The sequence below is a fragment of the Trichoderma atroviride genome, chromosome 1 (assembly GCF_020647795.1).
Source record: "Trichoderma atroviride chromosome 1, complete sequence".
Lineage (NCBI taxonomy): Eukaryota > Fungi > Ascomycota > Sordariomycetes > Hypocreales > Hypocreaceae > Trichoderma > Trichoderma atroviride.
Window position 1 is genome coordinate 653,745 of NC_089400.1, and position 18,654 is coordinate 672,398.

Below are 18,654 nucleotides of genomic sequence, written 5' to 3' on the forward strand. Positions count from 1 at the left end.
TACTGGGGGCAGCTAAGCGTCATCCTTCAATCTTTCATCACGATACGGCTGCATCCCAGCGTCATCACTCGGCAGCATGTCGGACAACGCCTCGCGCTTCACAGCGCAAAACAAAACCACAAACGAGCGACTGTCAACACACACCGTCGGCCTCGTCGCCCTCTCAGACTTCCGCAAGCGGCGCGCCGCAGTTCTCGAGCAGCAAGAGCGCGAAGCCCGCGAGGCCGCGCTCTCAGGCACGTCTAAACCGGACCGCTCGCTGACAGGCACTCCTGACAACGCTGGCAGTGATTCCGCCGGCAGCGCTGGCCCCGGGCCGCTGAAGAAGAAGCTGAAGAAGAAGAGCAAGCAGAACCCTGGCAAGAAGAAGCTGCTCTCGTTCGGCGACGACGACGAAGGCGAAGACGACACCGAGAATGCGAGCGGCGCCGCCTCTGAAGCATCGAGCGACAAGGACCTGAGCGAGAACAAGGCCAAGGCCAAGCTCAAGGCGAATGCTGCCGTGGGGCTGGTTCCCAAAGCAGTGACCAAAGCGGCGCTTCTCAAGGAGGCTACGGAGCGAGACGCTCTGCGGCGCGAGTTTGTTGCCTTGCAGGAATCCATCAAGGACACCGAGATTGCGATCCCGTTTGTGTTTTACGATGGCGCCAACACGCCCGGCGGGACGGTCCGCATGAAGAAGGGCGACTTTATATGGGTGTTTCTGGACAAGAGCCGCAAGGTGGGCGCGGAGCTTGGCGTTGGAGAACAGGCAAATGCAACAAGAGCTTGGGCAAGAGTTGGAGTGGACGATTTGATGCTGGTGCGAGGGACGGTGATTATTCCTCATGTAAGTGTCTATATATTCGTCTATTCTTCTATTCTCTATGTACATGTGTATACGATGATGCTAATTCTGTTGCTAGCATTACGACTTTTATTATTTCGTCGTCAACAGGAGTACCGGTCCCCGAGGCCTTCGCATCTTTGACTACAGCGCCGAAGCACCGAATGCGAGAGCCTCGACTTCAACTTTGACTGATCCAGACTCGGATCCCTCGGCCGGCGTCTTGACGACTGCGGCGGCCAAGGCGGCAGCTGCTAGGGCGCGACAAGCAGACATTTCCACGCTGGAAGGTTTTGGTGAAGATCCGACGTTGACAAAGGTGGTGGATCGTAGGTGGTATGAGCGGCACAAGCACATATATCCGGCCAGCACGTGGCAAGAGTTTGACCCCGAGGTGGATTATTCGTCGCAGATCCGGAAGGATACTGGCGGTAACACATTCTTCTTCTCGAAATGAAGAGGGTGGCTGTGGGAGCTCAAAGTAAAGGCTTGGGCGAATCAAATTCAGCCTAATAACAGGCTTGTCGCTGGCTGGTTGCGGTAGAGAGCTGGCATCTTGTTTATCGATTATTGTTATTTTCGCGATTGGATATTCCAGACAGAAGCAAGAGTCAATCAATCAGCCAGCCAGCTGCCATGCGGCAAGACAGGCACCGCCGAGGAGCAGCCAGCCGGGCCAGAAGATGAGGAGAAACATGGCGTTGCCGCAGCCCAAGATGAAGACGGCAAACTCGTAAAAGATCCTGGCGCGGACTTTCTGGACACTGCTGGAGTCCCAGATGTCGAAAATGGCTTTGGTGGACATTGCGAATGCGTGTTTGAGAATAAATGCGGAGGCGATGAATGCATAGAAGAGCAGGTGCTTGCAGGCGTATGAGGTTCCGGCGAGAAGGGCGTAGGAGATTAAGTACGATTGCAGGCAGATGTATAGGGAAACGTCGAGAAACCGATGATGTAATTGAAGCGAAAGAGCAAACGCTTTGCCAAGGCCGACGATCAGAGTCGAGTGGGGCCGCAGAGCAACTGTGGGCTCGAGCCGGGATGCTGTGAGGAGCGTGACTTTGTCCATGGCAATTATGTCAGAGATACGAAAAGGGGCCAAAAAGGGATGCTGGAAAGATGGAAACTTAAGGAAATGGGAGAAGCAAGTTTGGTAGCATTACAGATGCGACGAGGACCCTTGGGTCGAGGGAAGAGATGCTGGTGGGTGTTGTTTATATGAATAGCCACCACCGCCATCAGACTATGCCGCGTTGCTATTGAGATTAATAAAGAGATGTCTCACAACTCAAAAGAATAATTCCGGGCGCTCGAGCCAACCAGCGCTCGTCGATCAAGCAGATGCTTGGCTGCCAAGCCCCGGATTCTCGCGACGCAGAGGCGTTTGCCTGCGGGAGCGAGACACGCCTAGCTTGCACGAGCCGGGGCACATTTTCTGATGCTTGCACATCACTCGTTGCTGTGCTGTGCTAGTCACTTACACGGGAAAGGACTGGGTATTACTGCATTGGCATGTTGGCGAGATGAATAAAACCCCTCATGCTCATGGGTGGATGGATTGGAATGGGTTGTCGGAGAGGCTCTGGGAGGACCACGTGGGGGCGGTGGTTCGGTGAATGGTGAATTGGTGGAGGGTTGCTTTTGGCTCAGCCTTATCTAGATTGCGTGATGAAGGGAGGGATGGAGGGTTGTTTATGATTGCTGAAAATTCATGTGAAGTGATGGAATAGGTATGTGTTGACATGTTGTTGTTCGACGAGGTTTTAATTGAGTACATGAGCGCAAAACGCATTGATTGAATATCGAGAGATGCGCAGCGATGGATTGAAGACCTGGCTCGCTAACGCACGGCATTAAGCGCCCGGGGAATGAGCTGCATTCCCCCCCCCCCCCCCCCCCCCCCCCCCCATAGACCCTGCGTGCATGAATCAGATATCAGATTGATTTTACCCAGGCGATTTTTCCCCCCAAAACAGGCGCGCCGTTGAAGATGGTGATTCTGGCGGTTGGCCTGTTGGAGACGGGGAGGACACCACGTGGTTGGCGGCTGGGACCGCCGTTTTTGCTGGGTTGGTGGAGGGACCTAGGTAGAGACGGAGGTTTTTGGGTAAGGGTAAACGGTTACAAAGTTTGAAAAAAGGTCATTTATTGATTGGTAGTTTATACGATTAGAGATGCTGGATTTAATATTTTGTCTTGACTGAACCTTTGGAGAGGTGAGTTGGGTACATGTAGGCTCACTTATGCCCCATTCGTTTTATGAGCTTGAGTTGACTTACACTCGATATACACGTACGTATTGGAATTCTTCACTTTCTTTCTATAATTTGCCTCAAATACACATCAAATACACATCAAAACACATGTCCTCCCCCATCCACAACCACATCCGCCCCATTCATATAACTCCCCGCCCTGCTCAGCATCATCACCACCACCCCAGCCAACTCCTCCGGCACGCCCATCCTCCCAGCCGGATTCCTCTCGCTCCAGACCTTCCTCGCCGCCGCCAACCCTTCCCCCCTCGTTCAGCACCGTGTCCATGTACCCCGGGCTGATGCTGTTCACCGTGATGCCGTACTGCGCCCACTCCGCCGCCAGCGAGTTCTTGAGCATCAGCAGCGCCCCCTTGCTCACGTTGTACGCGACTTGTGGCTGCGGGAAGTTGACCCTGTGCGCTGATATCGATGCCGTGAAGATGATGCGCCCGCCGCGGCCCTGAGCGACCATTTGCCGTGCCGCGGCCTGCGCGCAGATAAAGGCCCCCGTGGTGTTGATGTCGAGGATCCTGCGCCACTGGCTGACGGGCATGTCCAACGCGTGCGCGCATCCCACGATGCCCGCAAGACACACCAGCATGTCCACCGAGCCCAACAGCTGGACGGCTTCGCTAATAGCTGCGGCAACGGCCCCCTCGTCAGTGACGTCCACCTCGACGGCCGTGATTTTGGCCGCGGGGAATTCGCGCCGCAGCGCCTGCACGGCGTCCCGCGACGCGGCCACGTTGAGGTCGATCAGCATCAGCCCGGCCAGGCCGTGCTGCAGCATCGCCCTCGCCACGACGGTGCCAATGGCGCCGGTGCCGCCCGTGACGATGGCGTTGCCGGCGATGCTGAAGCGGCCGGCGGCCGAGTCGCGGGCCGCGGGGTGGAGAGAGTCGATGCGGGCGTCGAGGGCGGCGTCGCGGCCTGGCGAGAGGCTCATTTCGGGGAGGATGCGGCTGGTGAGGTTGGTGCGGTCATTGGCGTGGTTGCTGCTGGCCATGATGGGCTGTCTTTCTATTTTTTTGCTTTTCATAGACTACGGAGGTGTATACATGTGTGTAGAGAAGGATTGTTATGGTCTTATAGAACGATTTGCGGGGGTTGCATGGAGATGGGGTATGCAGATCAGCCAAAATGGAGAGGGGGATTTCATGCAACGCCATACAGCTTTTAACTTTATCCAGCTACTCTAATCCTAGGACGGGTGGGTAAACAATTGTGCTTCTATTGGGCACAGCGAGTATTTCATTCACCACTTTTGTGGTCTTTGTATTGAAAGGGCATATATATGTGGTATAGATAAGGCATAGTGCATCATATCATGATTGTCATACAGTGTCTGATTCCACTGCTTTAGGGCTTCAGATCCAAGAAGCCCCCATTTCCCAAATTTCATAAACATAACAACAAGCAAAAAGCAAGATATACTAGAGTCATTTATCCAAGTAATAGGGTATCCACAGAACATTGTTCTTTCAAACCTCCTCAGCTTGCTTCTCGCCAGCAGTAGAGTCCCGCGCCTTGGTGTCAAACTCCTCGTGCTCAGCCTTTGCCTTGTCGTCCCAGCCAGCCACCACGGCAGCGTCGTGGTCGTAAGCGACGTCGAAGCTCTTGCGCAGCTGCTCAGGACCCAAAAAGGTCAGGACAATGACGTAGGCGTAGACGCAGCCCATGAAGATGCAGATGACCTTGCCGTAGTCGTAGCGGGGGACGCCCTTTGTGGTGGGCGGCAGGGGGAAGCGCTCGCCGATGCGGGCCTCGATGGTGGACGACGCCGAAGAGACGAGGTTGCCCAGCTGGTAGGCCGTGCCGACGACAAAGGTCCTAAAGGCACCGGGGGACAGCTCCATCAGGTGGATGGGGATGACGCCCCAGGCGCCCTGGACGCAGAACTGCTGGAAGAAGGCGGCGGCCATGATGGAGGTGTCGTGCACAAAGGTGTATGGGTAGAGCAGAGCGCCGCCGACAATGCAGCAGCAGATGATGCTGAATCGACGGCCGATGGACTGACTCAGGAAACCGACCACGGTTCCGCCAGTCATGGCGCCCAGGTTGGCTACAACCTGCGTGACGGTGACCTTGTTGGCGCTGAAGGCGAGCTGGTTGGTCAGCATGGTCGGGTACAGATCCTGGCTGCCGTGGCTCATGAAGTTGAAGCCGGCCATGAGCAGGACGAGGTAGGTCAGCAGCAGCCAGTGGCGCTTGATGGCGACCTTGCCTTCAGTGAGGAAGACGTTGCCGACCGACTTTTCGTCGCTGCGGTTGCGGCCGGCCTCGATGCGCATGCGCTCGCGCTCGCGGTAGGTCTGGGTCTCGGGCATCATCAGGCGGAAGGCGATGAAGATGACGGGCGGGCAGGCGCCGAACCAGTACAGCGGGCGCCATCCGTGGGAGGTGGTGTTGACGAGGCCGCGGGCGAAGGCGGCAGCGAGGAGGTATCCAAAGGCGTACTGTGAAGGAGTGAGTTAGATTTTGATAGAAAGTGGTGACTGGGAGGTGAGGATGGCTTACACCCTGCTGGAGGATTCCGGAAATGATGCCGCGGGCTTCCGACGGGCAGTCTTCCAGTGCCGTGGCCGCTGCGTTTCCGTACAGACCGCCCATGGCAACGCCGAAGAGCGCGCGGCAGGCGAGGAACTGCTTGTACGTGTTGCAGAATCCGGTTCCCTGTAATTGGAAACCAGTTAGTCTTTTGGCTCTGCAGATTTAGGCGGTAAAATCAATTCAATAGCTCCGGCAGTTGCTATACGCGGCTCAGATGCTGACGCCAGATTATAGCGCTGCTTGGCCAAGACGGGTGGCACCGCCGTGGCTCTCTTGGCTGCATCGCCGCCAAGAGCCAAGAAAAGGCACGAAACGTTGAATCAGATCGGACGGGATCATTCTCACCAGTTCAAGCGCAATAAACAGCAGGTTGTTGACGATAAACGGCCACTTGCGCCCGTAGCGATCGGCCGCCACGCCAAAGGCCACGGAGCCCACAGACCGGAACATGAGCACCAGCGTGATGCCCCAGGTGATGTCGGTGTTCGTCTTGCCAAACTGCTTGGCCAGGTCGGCCACGGTCAGCGACACGGTGAAGAAGTCAAAGGCGTCCCAGGTCCAGGCCCAGAAGGCAATGGCGAAAAAGGACCACTGCTGGCGGTTGAGCATGCGCAGCAGCTTCCACGGGTTCGGCACGTTGAGCATCGGCGGCTTGAGCGAGGACACGCGCGTGGCCAGGTAGCGGCCGGCGCTCATGCCCTCGTAGTCCTCGGGGACCCAGTACTCTTCGTTGTTGCCGACCATTCTGGTGGACTGTTGCTCTCTTGACAATGGGCTTGTGTGAGAGAAGACAAGGGGAGAAGAAGAGGGCCTTGGAGAAGGAAAAAGAGGGAGAGGGGAAGAGCGTAGATATAAGAAATGCGGAGCAGTGGGCGAACGCGGAGGAGGACGAGGGTCGACTGGGAACTTGGACGCATGTGCGGCCAAGTTGGGGAACCCCAGACCGATGAATGCACAAAAGTGGGATTCTCCAGGATGAGGCTTATGGGGAACCGCAAACAGCCAGACGCTCCCCGCGATGACTAGCCGGGCCAACCATCCCCAGGCACTAGGACCGTACGATTCCCTTCCCACTGTAGAGACGCTCGTATTGCCGCTGTGCTTACGGCGCTCGTGCCTGGATTGCGGCGTCTGGACTCGCAAGAACTGAGACCTGGCCAAGAGAACCTGGCCATTCTATTTACTCCATGTCTGGGCCTTTGTTTTTTGGTCTCACTCCCGTGATACAAAGCTCAATAATCGTCTGCCTTGCGAAATCGGCATCCTCGCTAGCTGAGATGGACCTGGCCCCAGCTTATGCCAAGCACCGCTTGTATCTCCCAACAAGACAATACGGGCGCCGTGCACGAAAAAGAGGTCGGTCTGAAGAGCACAAGGGAGGGCAAAAACACCACACAGAGCATGGCTGATCTGATCCACTCCGGGGCTGGAACCAACCAAGGATGGCGGCCGGTCACGCTGCATCCATCATCCATCCATCCATCCCATCGCCGGTGATTTTGCATGGATGGCTCGAACCAGCGGAGCGGCAATGCTCATGGGGAGGTCCGTGTTCAGAATGGCTTCCCATCTACGCTATTGCCCTTAGCACTCGGGGGCGGGTAAACCATTATCACATCGTTGTGCCTACAGTGCATTCTCTTCAATAAACTGCCTGGCCTGGCTGTCAAGTGGAACATCCATCAAGCGACATGGGAAAAAGGACGGCGGAGAGAAGAAGGGTGGGCTCCATTTTCGGAAAGGGTCGGCGGCCAGGCCGGAGAGAAGAAACAAGAGGGATGGAATTCAGCGAATGATGTTTGTTTCTGTATCGATAATTCCCACTGAAAAAGATTTAGCTACGAGGACAGGAGATAAGATGGAGGCGTTCAAGATGGGTGGCTTTTTCATGCGGAGGTTGGCTTTTGGAGACGGCAGCTAGAAAACCCACTCGGTGACGGCAGAGAAGGTCAAACAACTAGATATCATGGCTATTGTTTTTGAGGCTTGAGCCAAGACGGCTCTTGGTTTCAAGGACAAAATCCCCGGCAGCCTCGCCGTTATTTGACCTGATCACAGCGCCCACTTACGCTCTCGCTGTTGTAGCCACTTGTGTAATTGCCGAATAGCGCCAACTAGCAGAGCACAAGTATCCAACGGCTTCCAAACTCAATAGCCAGCCGCAGCTCAGGAACGAAACCCTATCCCCATTCGTCGCAAACGTGGCATTTTGAGCCATTTACATCACACGGCTTGCAGCTCCTCATCAGACGGTGGCGATATGCACACAATGGTCCTTACTCGTGCACGCATGCATGGAGTGCGATTCCCTGGCAACCTTAGATTCCGACCTGCTGCTCATCCTCTTGTCATTCTCCAACCGCGTACAGCGAGAACCCGCTTTTTCTCTTTCCCCGCCTAAAAGTCACTCCTCCAGAAAAAAAAGAGACACTAAGCTACAAACAGAACACCCCCAGACTGTGAATGCCTGCCCGAGCGTATATATAAGCGGGGAAACAAGCTCGACATGCTCATTGGCCCTCGGGGAGAGTTTCTTCTTTTTCTTCCCTCGCCTTTGCCAAGAAGCGTCATGGCGAAGGGCCGGCATTTTTGCTGCCGAGCCCAGAGTTCGTCATTCAAGTTTGTCTAACGCTGTTTAGCCCTGCAGATCCCCATGAATATGTGACGAGGTTCGGCAACGCATGCTGTGCGGTTGACAGAGTAAGCGAAATACTGCAAACGGGCATGTTCGCATAATAGTTGTTCTGCCTAGGTATGCGCAGAGAAGACGCGCAGAAGCAAAATGTCGGTAAAAGGTGCCTGAAAGAAGGCAGAAGGCCTATATGGCTTCTAACCCCGGTTCACTAATCCGAAGTCGCAATCCCACTTATCCTGCCCACGCTTTACCATGGCTAGCAGCCAGGCACCGAAATTTCCAATATTCTCTTCTTCTCAACCATGGATTTTCTTCTAATCTCTAAATTGAAAAACATCAATAAGCGGTGTTACATAAGTAGCACGCCAAATGCCGCCGCCTCATAGGCTGGCACATTCGGCCAACTCGGCTATTATCTTTTAAGCGCCCCATCATTCGCATCTCGCATAAAAGGATGAAAAAGCTACCGCCTCCAAAGAAAAAAAAGAACTACCGGCAAGGGAAAATAAGAAGCCACTTCACAGTTAGCTGACGCAAAGAAAGGTTTTTTTTTTTCGGAGAAGCAATAGAAGAAAGCCACAACGTTTCACCGGTTCCTACAAGTGCGACGCAGAATACTGCTAGCTGGTTGAACTAATGGGGACGGAAAAAGACCGAGAGGTCTCCAAAGATTAGCGGTTTCTCGCTAAAATTCCAGATCCAAAAAAATGCAGCTGGAGCTCGAAGTTCAATGGATGCCCCATAGTTTAGCCACGGAGCTCGGAGCTCAAAGCGAACAGAACACTGCCCGTGACTTTTAAAAAGAGAAAGAGACAAACGCTCGCGGTTTTACGCACTGACAATATAGACTTAACAATAGGAAACCCCGTAGTTAAAAAAAGAAAATCTCTAAGGGTTTCGAAACACAAGATGAAGCCTAGAATTGTTCGCCACCCTTTTCCACGAGGCTGATTGAACCAACCCCAAAAAAGCAGCAATCTACGGATCTGGGGCAGGAAATGCAACAGTTACCACGCGAGAAGCAAGCTAACAATAGTAGCAGCACCCCCAACATCAATATCGATAATTTGGAGATCCTGATCCTACTCCGTGCCTGGAAACAGTAACTTCAGCTACACAGTTACACCAACCATCCTTCAGCCGTCATGACACAATGGCCCGAGCAAGATCCAGTGCCACCCAACTCTTCAATAGTTCTTCCTTCTCCATTTCTCGCCCCCCCCTTTCAACCAACAATCAATCAAACCCCAATTCCCCATTTCTTTCCCCCAGACTCCAGTCCGTCAATCAATGCTACCCTCCTCCGCAAAAACCCTCATTTCCAAAATCTCAGATCCGGCTTTTTCTCGTCTATCACCATCCATAATGCTTATGTATGTACGTATGTAGTAAAACGGAGATAAGCTCCGCACGTCAAAAAATCATGCTTCTTTTACCCCAACTTTCATTCCCTCACTGCTCCGTAATTCTCCATTAGTCTATACGGAGGTCCCCATGGACTAAATCCTAAACAGTAACAAACCAACGATAAAGAATCGTAAAACAACAATACTAGAACCAGTTTTTTTTTTCCTTCTCCAAAAAAAACAAGTTCCATACAATAGAGAGAGAAAAAAAAGCTCGGCCGGTTTCCGTTATTAGCCCTCCCCTCAAATTCTCCACCATACAAAACTGCCGTTTCTTTTCCCCCCCAGCTTTTTACTTTACTCCACATGGCCAGTTCCCCCACAAAAAACAAACCCCCAAAATCTCATTCCCTCCTACATATGTACAAGTGCCTAGATTGTTGTTGCCTTGTTTCTCCAACATGACAAGGAACGAGGACTGACGAATACTGCGGAGAAAGAAAGGGGCATTCGGGACATTTCGGAGGCTATATGTCAGTTTCGTCTAGAAATCAGAGATACATACAGTATAAACAAACATGGTTGATAATTACTCAATTCCTACATGTCATCAATTCGTTTCAATACACTCGATACTGTAGCTGTTATTGCAACAGCTCTCACGCCCATGTTTCCGAGCCATTTCCGAAGACAATACGCCACCCGTGTCACAGCGAGTCATGCCCCTCGTACCATGGAAAGGTTGTAAGCTCATCATATTCATTTGGACTCGTTTCATTACTCGTGCTGCAATATCTCTACTTCAGTCCGACTAAGACCAAAGCTATCAATGATTTTGATTATACTCAAGTGGTGTTCTTCATATTGCCTATCACTACAAAGCCCTCAACGCCTCTTTGCCCCTCCGTCTTTCCTCCGGGTATCGGAAAACCAGAAACCAAAAAGAAATAAATGGAAAAAAAGGAAATAAAAAAAAAGAGTAATAGCCTTACACGTACAAATGCCTCCTCCCATAATTAATGCCAAGTCTGTGATAATTCAGTCTTCCGTTTCACGTCATTAGTATGCATCGTAGCGCTGTTGCGGTTGTTGTATAACCCTTCTCTGTCTTGCAAATCTCATCTTATGAGCTCTTGTCAGAGAGAGAAGAAATAAGAAAAAATCCACAGGTAAAGCCGCCCACTGGGTATTATGTCGCTGCGCACCCGGCAAGAGTCATAAGCATCCTGGCCCCGTCCGCAATTGCCATTTGCGATGCATCATGATCGTGGGTGGCTTCAAGTCAAACCCCGCCACCCATAAACGCAGCGAGGTCGTCGAGATCCAAAAGCTGGCGCTCAAACGCTTCGCATAGCTCAGGCGCAGTCATGTCCTGGCTCGTAGCCTGTCCGTCTTGGACCGAAACCATGCCGTTGGTCATCATCTCAGGACTCGGTTGCTTAACATCGTGAACCTGCATGTTCGCCTGCGGAGCACCGCCAGCTGGGGGCGATGCGGTGCCCGATGCGGAGAGGTTGTTAGACCCCCCGTTAATGGTCGTAACGCCAGGTCGCCTAGGCAGGACAACAGGAGGCTCGCTGTCTCCACGAGCAGAGCCAGATACTGAGCGGGGTGCAGAGCCATGCTGCTGCCCGGGACCAGCTCCAGCGGCTGATTGCTGGTCATACTCCATAGCATCTTGATTTGTATCGCCATTGGATGAAATCTCATCCTTGATAGCCGGCACCGGGGCAAGGTGAGGATGAGAGCCGTGTCTGGAACCCATCATGTTAGCAGCGGCATCGTTGTGAAGCACACGTTGCATGACAGTCAGGTGCCTAAGCCAGCTGTTCATCAGCGGCCAGTTCTCATTGCCATCATGCATAAACCGCAAGCCATCCTTGACAATGTGCGCTGCTGTCTCAACGGCGTTGGGAGGTGTCAGGCCCTTGAGGGAGAGGAAGGCAATGGTTGCGCTGGCGGTGAATGCGGAGAAGAGCATGAAGATGGGCAAGCAAATGGCATGATCCTTCTCTGCGCCGGTCTCGACTGCGGCAAGGAGAGCCAAAGTGCCGTGGCACGAGCTGAAGAGGCGGTCCACGATCTCGTGACAGCGAGGGGTGTGGCGGTATGTCTCCAGGTTAAAGGAAGGGGATGTAGTATCCTCCAAAAGACGCCGACGGTGAACGAAGATGATGGCGCAGTGGATGAGGCAGTGAAGCATGGCAAAGGTATAGCCAGATCCCATCGTCATATGGAGGTTGATTTGTCCCGGCTTATCAACAAACTGCATGGGGAGGCTGCCCCGAAGTCGTTCAATCCTAACAATGAGGTCTGTGCAATCTTCTTCGCGAAAGCTCGCAACGCCAAGCATGCCAACAACATCGCGCCAAATGGTAGCGGCCATGACAATGTGGCCGAATTCGCCAATCTCGCCATTAGGTAGGTGCCGGTTGGGCGACTCGTGAGCGCCGTTGAGAAAACCGAGTTGCTGCGGGAGAGTCTTGACATAGACGGCATTGCCAAATGCAAAGTTGATGTCGGAGCAGGGCAGGGCTACGTCGGTGGTGTCCTGGATGGTCAGGGCAGGATACCGGCCGGGCGTAGAGGTGAGAATACAGTCGAGGATGTAAGTCAGCCACAAGGTGCGGCGGAAAGACTCATCGCGCAGGAACTGGTCGGCCGTGTCAGATGTGTGATGGCTGTTAAGGATCCGATACATCTGCAAGAGCCGGGTGGCTTGGCCGAGGTAGACGTAGGCGCGAACAGCATTACGGCTGCCCCATTCGTGAATGATGACCAGGCAGAGAGCCTGGATGTCGGCGAGGTTGGGCTGGTCCAGATTGGAGTTGATTAGGGAGATGGCCTTGCCCGCAAAGGTGTCCGCCGCAGCGGTAGGAGTGCCGCCATAGCGACGGATGAGCGTCGGGGAGCTCCTACAGAGGCAACAATCAGCACTCAGAAATCGCTTGGCAAAGGATGTGAAGAAGATCCATCTAGAAAACACAATTGCCAATATCCAATCCCATTGCGCGTTCCTCGAGACCAGCCATGCCAGCCCTGCGCACGGGGTCCGATCGGGGCCATGATCCACCAGAGCTCGGCGAAAGCGGCTGAAACGTAGCCTCGGTGATTAAGGCGGCGGCCAGAAGAGAAGAAGAGAGAAAAAAAAAGAGAGAAACTCACCGAGCAGCACAGGCCAATAGACCATAGACGAGACTGGATTCGAGCGAAGCATTCTTCAGTTGTTGCATAAACGTCGGCTTGTGAAAGGCCACGCAGGCTGGGAATGTCTTTGACACGACGCGCTCGCACTCGGCGACGAGTTCCGGTGTAAGCCTGGCAGCTTCGAGTTAGCGAATTGCGCTCGGTTTCCGGCGGCTTGAGCGACCGAGCTGCGGCAACGAGTGCGCATACGGCGGCGGCAAAGAGAAAAAAAAAAAAAACAAGGGCAAAAAAGCAGAGGGAAAAAACGGGCCGCCTGGCATCCGGACGGAAATGGGCGAGTGGGGGAAATGGATGGGATTCGTGCAGATGGCAGCAGCATAAGCTCGGCGCACTGCAGCAGCGCGCTCGAGCTAGAAGGGCGGCCGGGCCATTCGGGGACAGAAATCGGGGGGGAGGGTGGCTGTACCGAGGAAAGAGGAGGGACGTGGCGCCTCTGTGCCCAAACGGGATGTAGAGGTTCAGAGGGATGCTCCCGAGACTTGCATGGCTGCAAACACACGGAGCAGTCAGACAAGCAAGGCATTAATGAAAGGGAGAAGCAGTTGTGAGGGATGGCGGCAAACAAACAGGCAGCATGCATCCAGAAACGAGGGGGGGTTGCGCGACAAAGGAAACAAAAGCACTCACTTTTCGGCCGTCGTCTGTACGTGTCTGGCTCCGCCTGAGCCCACAACGGGCTGCCTGGCGTCAGAGGCACCGGGCCCGGACGCCGGCAAAGCGTCGCGCGCTGGGCGATGCGCTGCGGTGTGGCGCGCTGGGCTCTGGCCGTGGTGATGGGCCATGCTCTCCGAGGGCAGATAGCATTCGTGCATGCCTTTTGCGCAGTTCTTGCAGGGCGCGCGCCCGTTTTCGTACACGCACTTGGTCTTGCCCTTGCGGCAGCGCACACAGGCGCCGCCGGCTCTGAGGGCGGTGGATCGAACCACGCCGGAGGACATGCTGGGCGATGCGACGGGTGTGGCAGGGAATTGGAGGGATGGGAGAGAAAAGGAGAGAAGAGAAGGGAAAAGAAAAGGGGAGGAATGCGCGTGGTTTGTCGCAGACGCTCGTTATTCTGCGGCCTTTGGCGGCGGGTTCTGCGTCGTGGTGGTGACGGAGAGGAGAGGGAAAACGACCGGAGGTCGCGACACCGTAGGCCCGGGGCGAGGGCGGGCACGCGCAATCGATCGAGCAGTGTCGCTGGCGCTTCTGGCGAGGGCAGCGAAAGACGCAGAGCGGCGGCAGCAGAGGAGATGCAGAGGCCGGTGGTGACGGAGGCTGATTGCGTTGGAGCGAGGGTTTTGCAAGAGGAAGAGGTTGAGTCGGGCGACGGGTGAAGGAGGAAAAGATGGAACAGGAGACGGGCGCGAGCGTCGTTGGGGGATCAAAGGCGGGGGGTGTCGCCAGAGCGCAAAGTGTGTGTCCCGGCCACAGCGTGGGAAGCCCCACGGGCGGATCGGCTTGAGGCCTTGTCCGGCCCCACCCACAGGGAGCTGGACAGCCGAGTTTTTCAGTGAGCCTTTAGTGGACGCGTCCAGAAGTTGACATTGGGGCTGCGAGTACATGCCTCGTGAAGGAGTCTTGTCGAGGCTATTGGACTCTTCTCTGAGCAGGCAGAAGACCTGAAGCGCAAAAGCCCATGGACGCCCATAGCATATGATGGATACTCGAAACGGGACGTCAAAGGCTCGCCCCGGAATGTGGCCTCCCGTCGCTCTCCTTTCACCACGACCTGCTTCCCTCACGGCGTTGGCCCCACAAACATGACCTGCGCTGCGCTCTTTTTCTCGGAGGTGTGGGAAAAGGCAACATGAACTGTCTCTCGGCGGCTGTCACCTGCGCAAAGCACAACGAGTGCCGGCGCCGTCGAAGCGCCTGGGAATTGCCTGTAGCAGTGCTGCAGAAATTCCACCTCGTACCTTTGGCATGCACCCCATCCCACTATGACGCAGCCTTGGACAGGGCCGACCAGATCGGGGTTTGGCCAGCCGTGGACGTCTCCCGATACAGCCAGTCTACTTGGCTCTACTCCAACTAGTGCTGCCCAGGTCGACCATGCCCGTATTCCGGGGCGATAGTCGTCTGGACCGGCTGGTGGCAAGCAGCGCAACTGGCTGGCCACTGGTATCCAACATGTATCTGGCTTGTATCTGTAAATTACATGCACCTGGCTACACGACACCGCATGTTGCCGCAGGCTGTCTCCTGAATCTTCTACAGCGATACCGATGCGGTTCGGCGAGGGCCAGCTCCTGTGCCTCGGGATGCATGGCAGATGAACGCCAAGCCGTCCAGCCAATACCGGTGCCTAGCAGCAGCACCAGCCAGTGGTATTTCCCCCAACCTTCATCAGCGAAATGGCTGCAGCATCCGCTCGCATCCAGCAGTGCGCCGCATCAAGGCCGGCGAGTGACAGGCAAGGCTTTCGCCCCCTTTCCCACCCATCTCACGGCCATCCAGAGCGCTTCATTTCACAAGCGCCGGCCTTCCCCTCTCCAAATCCAGGCCACGGCGGTAGCCCACTTGGATCCGGGGCGCAGCCTATCACAGAGGGCTGCTGCTGAGGAAGCGGCCAATCCCCTTGTTCTGTCGCAGCGACATGATGGGCTGACTGACGCGGCGCGTGGTGGCCAAGGTAGCACTCCGTACAGCCGCGCCGGCACCGAGAAAGCTCCATCGTCCGACTTACCCCAAGCGAAGTGGTCGACAGAGGCGGCTGTCTGCTGAAATTGCAACGCTAGATCTGGTGATTTTGCGACATTACACGTTCGATCATGTACGCACGCGGTCTCAGTGCCACGGCAATGGCAGTGCTAGCAGCATCGTTGTGCAAACGCGCTCAAGGGGCATTCTTGAGGCAACCGAGCATCCAGATGCTGAGCTGCCGCCGTTGGGGAGAGCATCCGGCGAGCGGCACACATCCAATGGCGCATTTTCTAGCCTTTGGATGAAGCAAGCAGCCAGCAGCGGCGCCTTGTGGGGCCGATGTTGTCCTCCTCTGGGAGCCTCATCCTGCGGCTACTACATACCTACTGTACTCACACAATAGATGCTGTTCCATGTACGGAGCAGCTCGCCTAGTCTAATGCAAGCAACTCACGGCCTCCAGAACAAGAGCTGTGCGCAGCCAATCTGAAAGCCCAACCCACTCTCTGCGGAGGTCATCGGAGCACGGCCTGTGCCGGCTAGTACGGAATGTGCAGGTGGATGACTGTGGTGGCGCTGCCGACCCGGCCTCTCAGCCAGATTGAGGCGTCCGGCACGGAAACCAGGAAAATAACTTGGTTTTGCCCTGTCCCTGCGTGTGCAAGTAAGTCCGTACCCGTATGTTTGTACAGCTACAGCAACACAGGGACGAAACAGGACGGCCAAGGCTTATATCTTCTGGCTTCTCACTGGCCGCGGATGGCCGCGATGAAAAAGGAGGCGGCCAGTCAGAGAGCGGGCGCAGAAGGACAGAGTCGCACGGTCGGTGGGGTGGGCCCTCATTATTCAGATCATGTCCGCAGCCGGACGGATGTTGCCAGTACAAGTAAATGTGAATCACCCTTGCCGCCCCTAACGAGTCCTGTAGCCAGATAGGCGCCGTAGGCAGAGGCATCGTCAGTCCCGCAGTCATCATTCGGGAGAGCAGCCTGCGCAGGCGACGCAGGGCTGATCAACACCGTCCGCGTGGCTCTCCTCGACCCGTTGTGTAGAGGCAAGAAATTCCAGCGTGCAGCGCCAACAGATGTGCTCCGCGTCGATGGCATGGAGAAAGGCGCAGAGCCGCCGATCGCTCTCCTGCGTCGCATTGGTTGGGCTGTCTGTATATAGGTGCCTACCTCGTCGGCTTTGCCCTCTGCGCACTCTCTGTATCTCCGTCCGCATCAGACAAGATGTTCCGGCTCTCTGGGGTTGGCCTGGTCTGCCCCTGTCTGCCCTGCGAGCCCCAAGGCAAGGTTACATAGGTACATTTCGAAAGTAAAATCCGAAAAAAATGCACCCCTACGACACGCGCGGTGGGCCCTCCGTATGCTCCGACGTTTGTCCAATTTCTAGTCCGTGTTCGAGTCCCGCCGTCGACCAACGTGCATGGCGATGATTCGGCGTCTTTGATTCATGAACAAGAGTTCCGTTCCCATATTTATCTGGGCGCTAACGCATCCAATGACGCCGAGCTCGTGGCTGTTCGTGGAGTCCCTGGTTGATGCTACTCTACTCCGTACTGCCATCGTTGCATGTTGCGGCTCCTCACCGATGGAGTCGTTTGCGCCGGCTGGCTGACCCCCCCCGAGGCATGGCCGCTCATGGTCTAGATAGCCTTGCACGCATTATTAATTATTACTTTATCTCGTTTGTTATGCTTTTCCTCGCGACCACTCGCAGCTCCGGGGCGGACCTTGTCGTATCGGAGAGCCACTGCGAGGCAGGTCAAATTTTACCAGCGGCGCTTGGTCTCCCCGCTACAGTTTGTGGTTAGCATCATGCAGCCAGCAAAATGATTTAATTTCATCTCTTCATTTTGGATTGATTAGCCACTTTCCTACTCGCACTTGAGCCCAGTCGATCCTCGCACCACGTCAGATCATTCTTGAGGAGATGGCAGGGGGATCGTACCACGCCAATGGTGGTTGAGATGCTGCTGACATGTGCCATTCAGACGTCCCTCGTCTGATCGCCGCTGCATTCTCTTTCACCACGCAGCTGGGACGCTCTATGGAGCCAAACTAGCTCCGACTCCTTGTTTTCCTTCTTGCAGCCAGAAGTACGGAGTAAAATCGAGAGAATTGCTGCGAGAAAGAGCATGGCAGCGCGCGATTCGGGCCGCGACGTGTCGAGCCCGCCATCAGCGGCTGGCAGATCTGAGATCCAGACGTTTGCAAGCGCGTCTCCTAGGTACAGTAAGCTCCGCATCTTCCGGTCCCTACCGGCGTGCTACCGTGCATGGAATGATCACCCCCTTTTTCTGCGAAGGAGGACTTGGGGTCATGTCACTAAGCTCTACAGAGTGGTCAGCGTAGGTACTGTACGACCAAGATCGAATGCACCCTCTGTCCCGACGTGGATCAAGCCTGCTGAGCCATTTTAAGCTGCTCCGCGACTGATGCCACCCCGGGACCACGCGCTGCGAACCGAGAAGACGAGCTCCATAAGCATTCACGATGTTCTCGGAGCCGCTCATACATGCCGTAGACTGCTATGAACAGCGCTGTCCAGATGCGTCTCCTGGTGACTCTAGAGCAGCAGCTTTGATCTCTACTGCCTCTGCCTCTTCTTCTGGCTCTGCTTCTTGCACGACTCGTCGGAACGGCCGATGCTCCTCGCTCAACGGCTAGCGGCATCAGACCAAGGCCCGAGGTGGAGACGATTTTTGGTGCTACGGGGAGAAAAGGATGTGATGCAAAATCCGAGGCGAGCCAAAAGGGCTTATTCTCGGCAGACGATGGGGACGAAATTTGGAGCTGCCCGGCTCCGGGGAAATGACAATCACGTGGTTTTTTAATTTATTCCGGCGCTCGGCATTCTCCACCTGGCAGTGAGATGATCCGTCTGTACCCAGGTACATGTACCTTGGCGCTTGTGTCTGCACTCTTCACGACGGGCACACGTTGCAGAACAGACTCTAGCTGGCAGATTTAAGCTTAAGCAGACGATGGATATTCCCGAAATCGGTCAGGACGAACAATATACTAATCATATTCGTAGGATGGTGAGAGCATGTGTACTATGAAATTGAATTGATGTTGCTACCTACAGAAACGGCTAACTAACTGTACTGCAGTGGGGTAGAATCATGGACGAGGACAGTATTCGAATATAACAAGTTGAATGATAGAATGATGTGAGTAACGACTGAATAGTGAGCTTATA

The 18,654-nt window shown here is 54.9% G+C and overlaps 9 protein-coding genes across 9 annotated transcripts; 3 read left to right on the top strand and 6 right to left on the bottom strand.

Annotated features, from left to right (window-relative positions):
* The first annotated feature begins 12 nt into the window (after positions 1-12).
* Positions 13-2,606, top strand: TrAtP1_000254 (uncharacterized protein). The gene is made up of 2 exons (XM_014091828.3): positions 13-829; positions 906-2,606. The coding sequence occupies exons 1-2, from the start codon at positions 77-79 to the stop codon at positions 1,281-1,283; spliced, it is 1,131 nt and encodes a 376-aa protein (XP_013947303.1). The 5' UTR covers positions 13-76; the 3' UTR covers positions 1,284-2,606.
* On the bottom strand, positions 1,446-1,895 carry TrAtP1_000255 (uncharacterized protein; the record flags this gene model as incomplete). Its single annotated transcript, XM_014091827.2, has 1 exon — positions 1,446-1,895. One exon carries the CDS (start codon positions 1,893-1,895, stop codon positions 1,446-1,448), a length of 450 nt encoding a protein of 149 aa, XP_013947302.1.
* A 563-nt stretch (positions 2,607-3,169) lies between the features above and the next one.
* TrAtP1_000256 (uncharacterized protein) lies at positions 3,170-4,090 on the bottom strand (the record flags this gene model as incomplete). The annotated part of the gene is made up of 1 exon (XM_014091826.2): positions 3,170-4,090. One exon carries the CDS (start codon positions 4,088-4,090, stop codon positions 3,170-3,172), a length of 921 nt encoding a protein of 306 aa, XP_013947301.2.
* Positions 4,091-4,565: 475 nt separating this feature from the next.
* TrAtP1_000257 (uncharacterized protein) lies at positions 4,566-6,378 on the bottom strand (the record flags this gene model as incomplete). The annotated part of the gene is made up of 3 exons (XM_014091825.1): positions 4,566-5,540; positions 5,602-5,757; positions 5,980-6,378. 3 exons carry the CDS (start codon positions 6,376-6,378, stop codon positions 4,566-4,568), a joined length of 1,530 nt encoding a protein of 509 aa, XP_013947300.1.
* A 3,866-nt stretch (positions 6,379-10,244) lies between these two features.
* On the bottom strand, positions 10,245-14,169 carry TrAtP1_000258 (uncharacterized protein). The gene is made up of 3 exons (XM_014091824.2): positions 13,450-14,169; positions 12,781-12,933; positions 10,245-12,530 (listed from the first exon to the last, which is right to left on the bottom strand). The coding sequence occupies exons 1-3, from the start codon at positions 13,758-13,760 to the stop codon at positions 10,898-10,900; spliced, it is 2,097 nt and encodes a 698-aa protein (XP_013947299.1). The 5' UTR covers positions 13,761-14,169; the 3' UTR covers positions 10,245-10,897.
* Positions 13,872-14,650, bottom strand: TrAtP1_000259 (uncharacterized protein; the record flags this gene model as incomplete). Its single annotated transcript, XM_066110506.1, has 1 exon — positions 13,872-14,650. Exon 1 carries the CDS (start codon positions 14,364-14,366, stop codon positions 13,872-13,874), a length of 495 nt encoding a protein of 164 aa, XP_065966578.1. The 5' UTR covers positions 14,367-14,650.
* TrAtP1_000260 (uncharacterized protein) lies at positions 14,642-15,742 on the top strand. The gene has a single exon (XM_014091823.2). It carries the CDS (start codon positions 14,857-14,859, stop codon positions 15,526-15,528), a length of 672 nt encoding a protein of 223 aa, XP_013947298.1. The 5' UTR covers positions 14,642-14,856; the 3' UTR covers positions 15,529-15,742.
* Positions 15,743-16,133: 391 nt separating this feature from the next.
* On the bottom strand, positions 16,134-16,595 carry TrAtP1_000261 (uncharacterized protein; the record flags this gene model as incomplete). Its single annotated transcript, XM_066110507.1, has 1 exon — positions 16,134-16,595. The coding sequence occupies one exon, from the start codon at positions 16,593-16,595 to the stop codon at positions 16,299-16,301; it is 297 nt and encodes a 98-aa protein (XP_065966579.1). The 3' UTR covers positions 16,134-16,298.
* A 992-nt stretch (positions 16,596-17,587) lies between these two features.
* Positions 17,588-18,604, top strand: TrAtP1_000262 (uncharacterized protein; the record flags this gene model as incomplete). The annotated part of the gene is made up of 4 exons (XM_066110508.1): positions 17,588-17,679; positions 17,791-17,809; positions 18,404-18,493; positions 18,566-18,604. 4 exons carry the CDS (start codon positions 17,588-17,590, stop codon positions 18,602-18,604), a joined length of 240 nt encoding a protein of 79 aa, XP_065966580.1.
* Between the last annotated feature and the right edge of the window lie 50 nt (positions 18,605-18,654).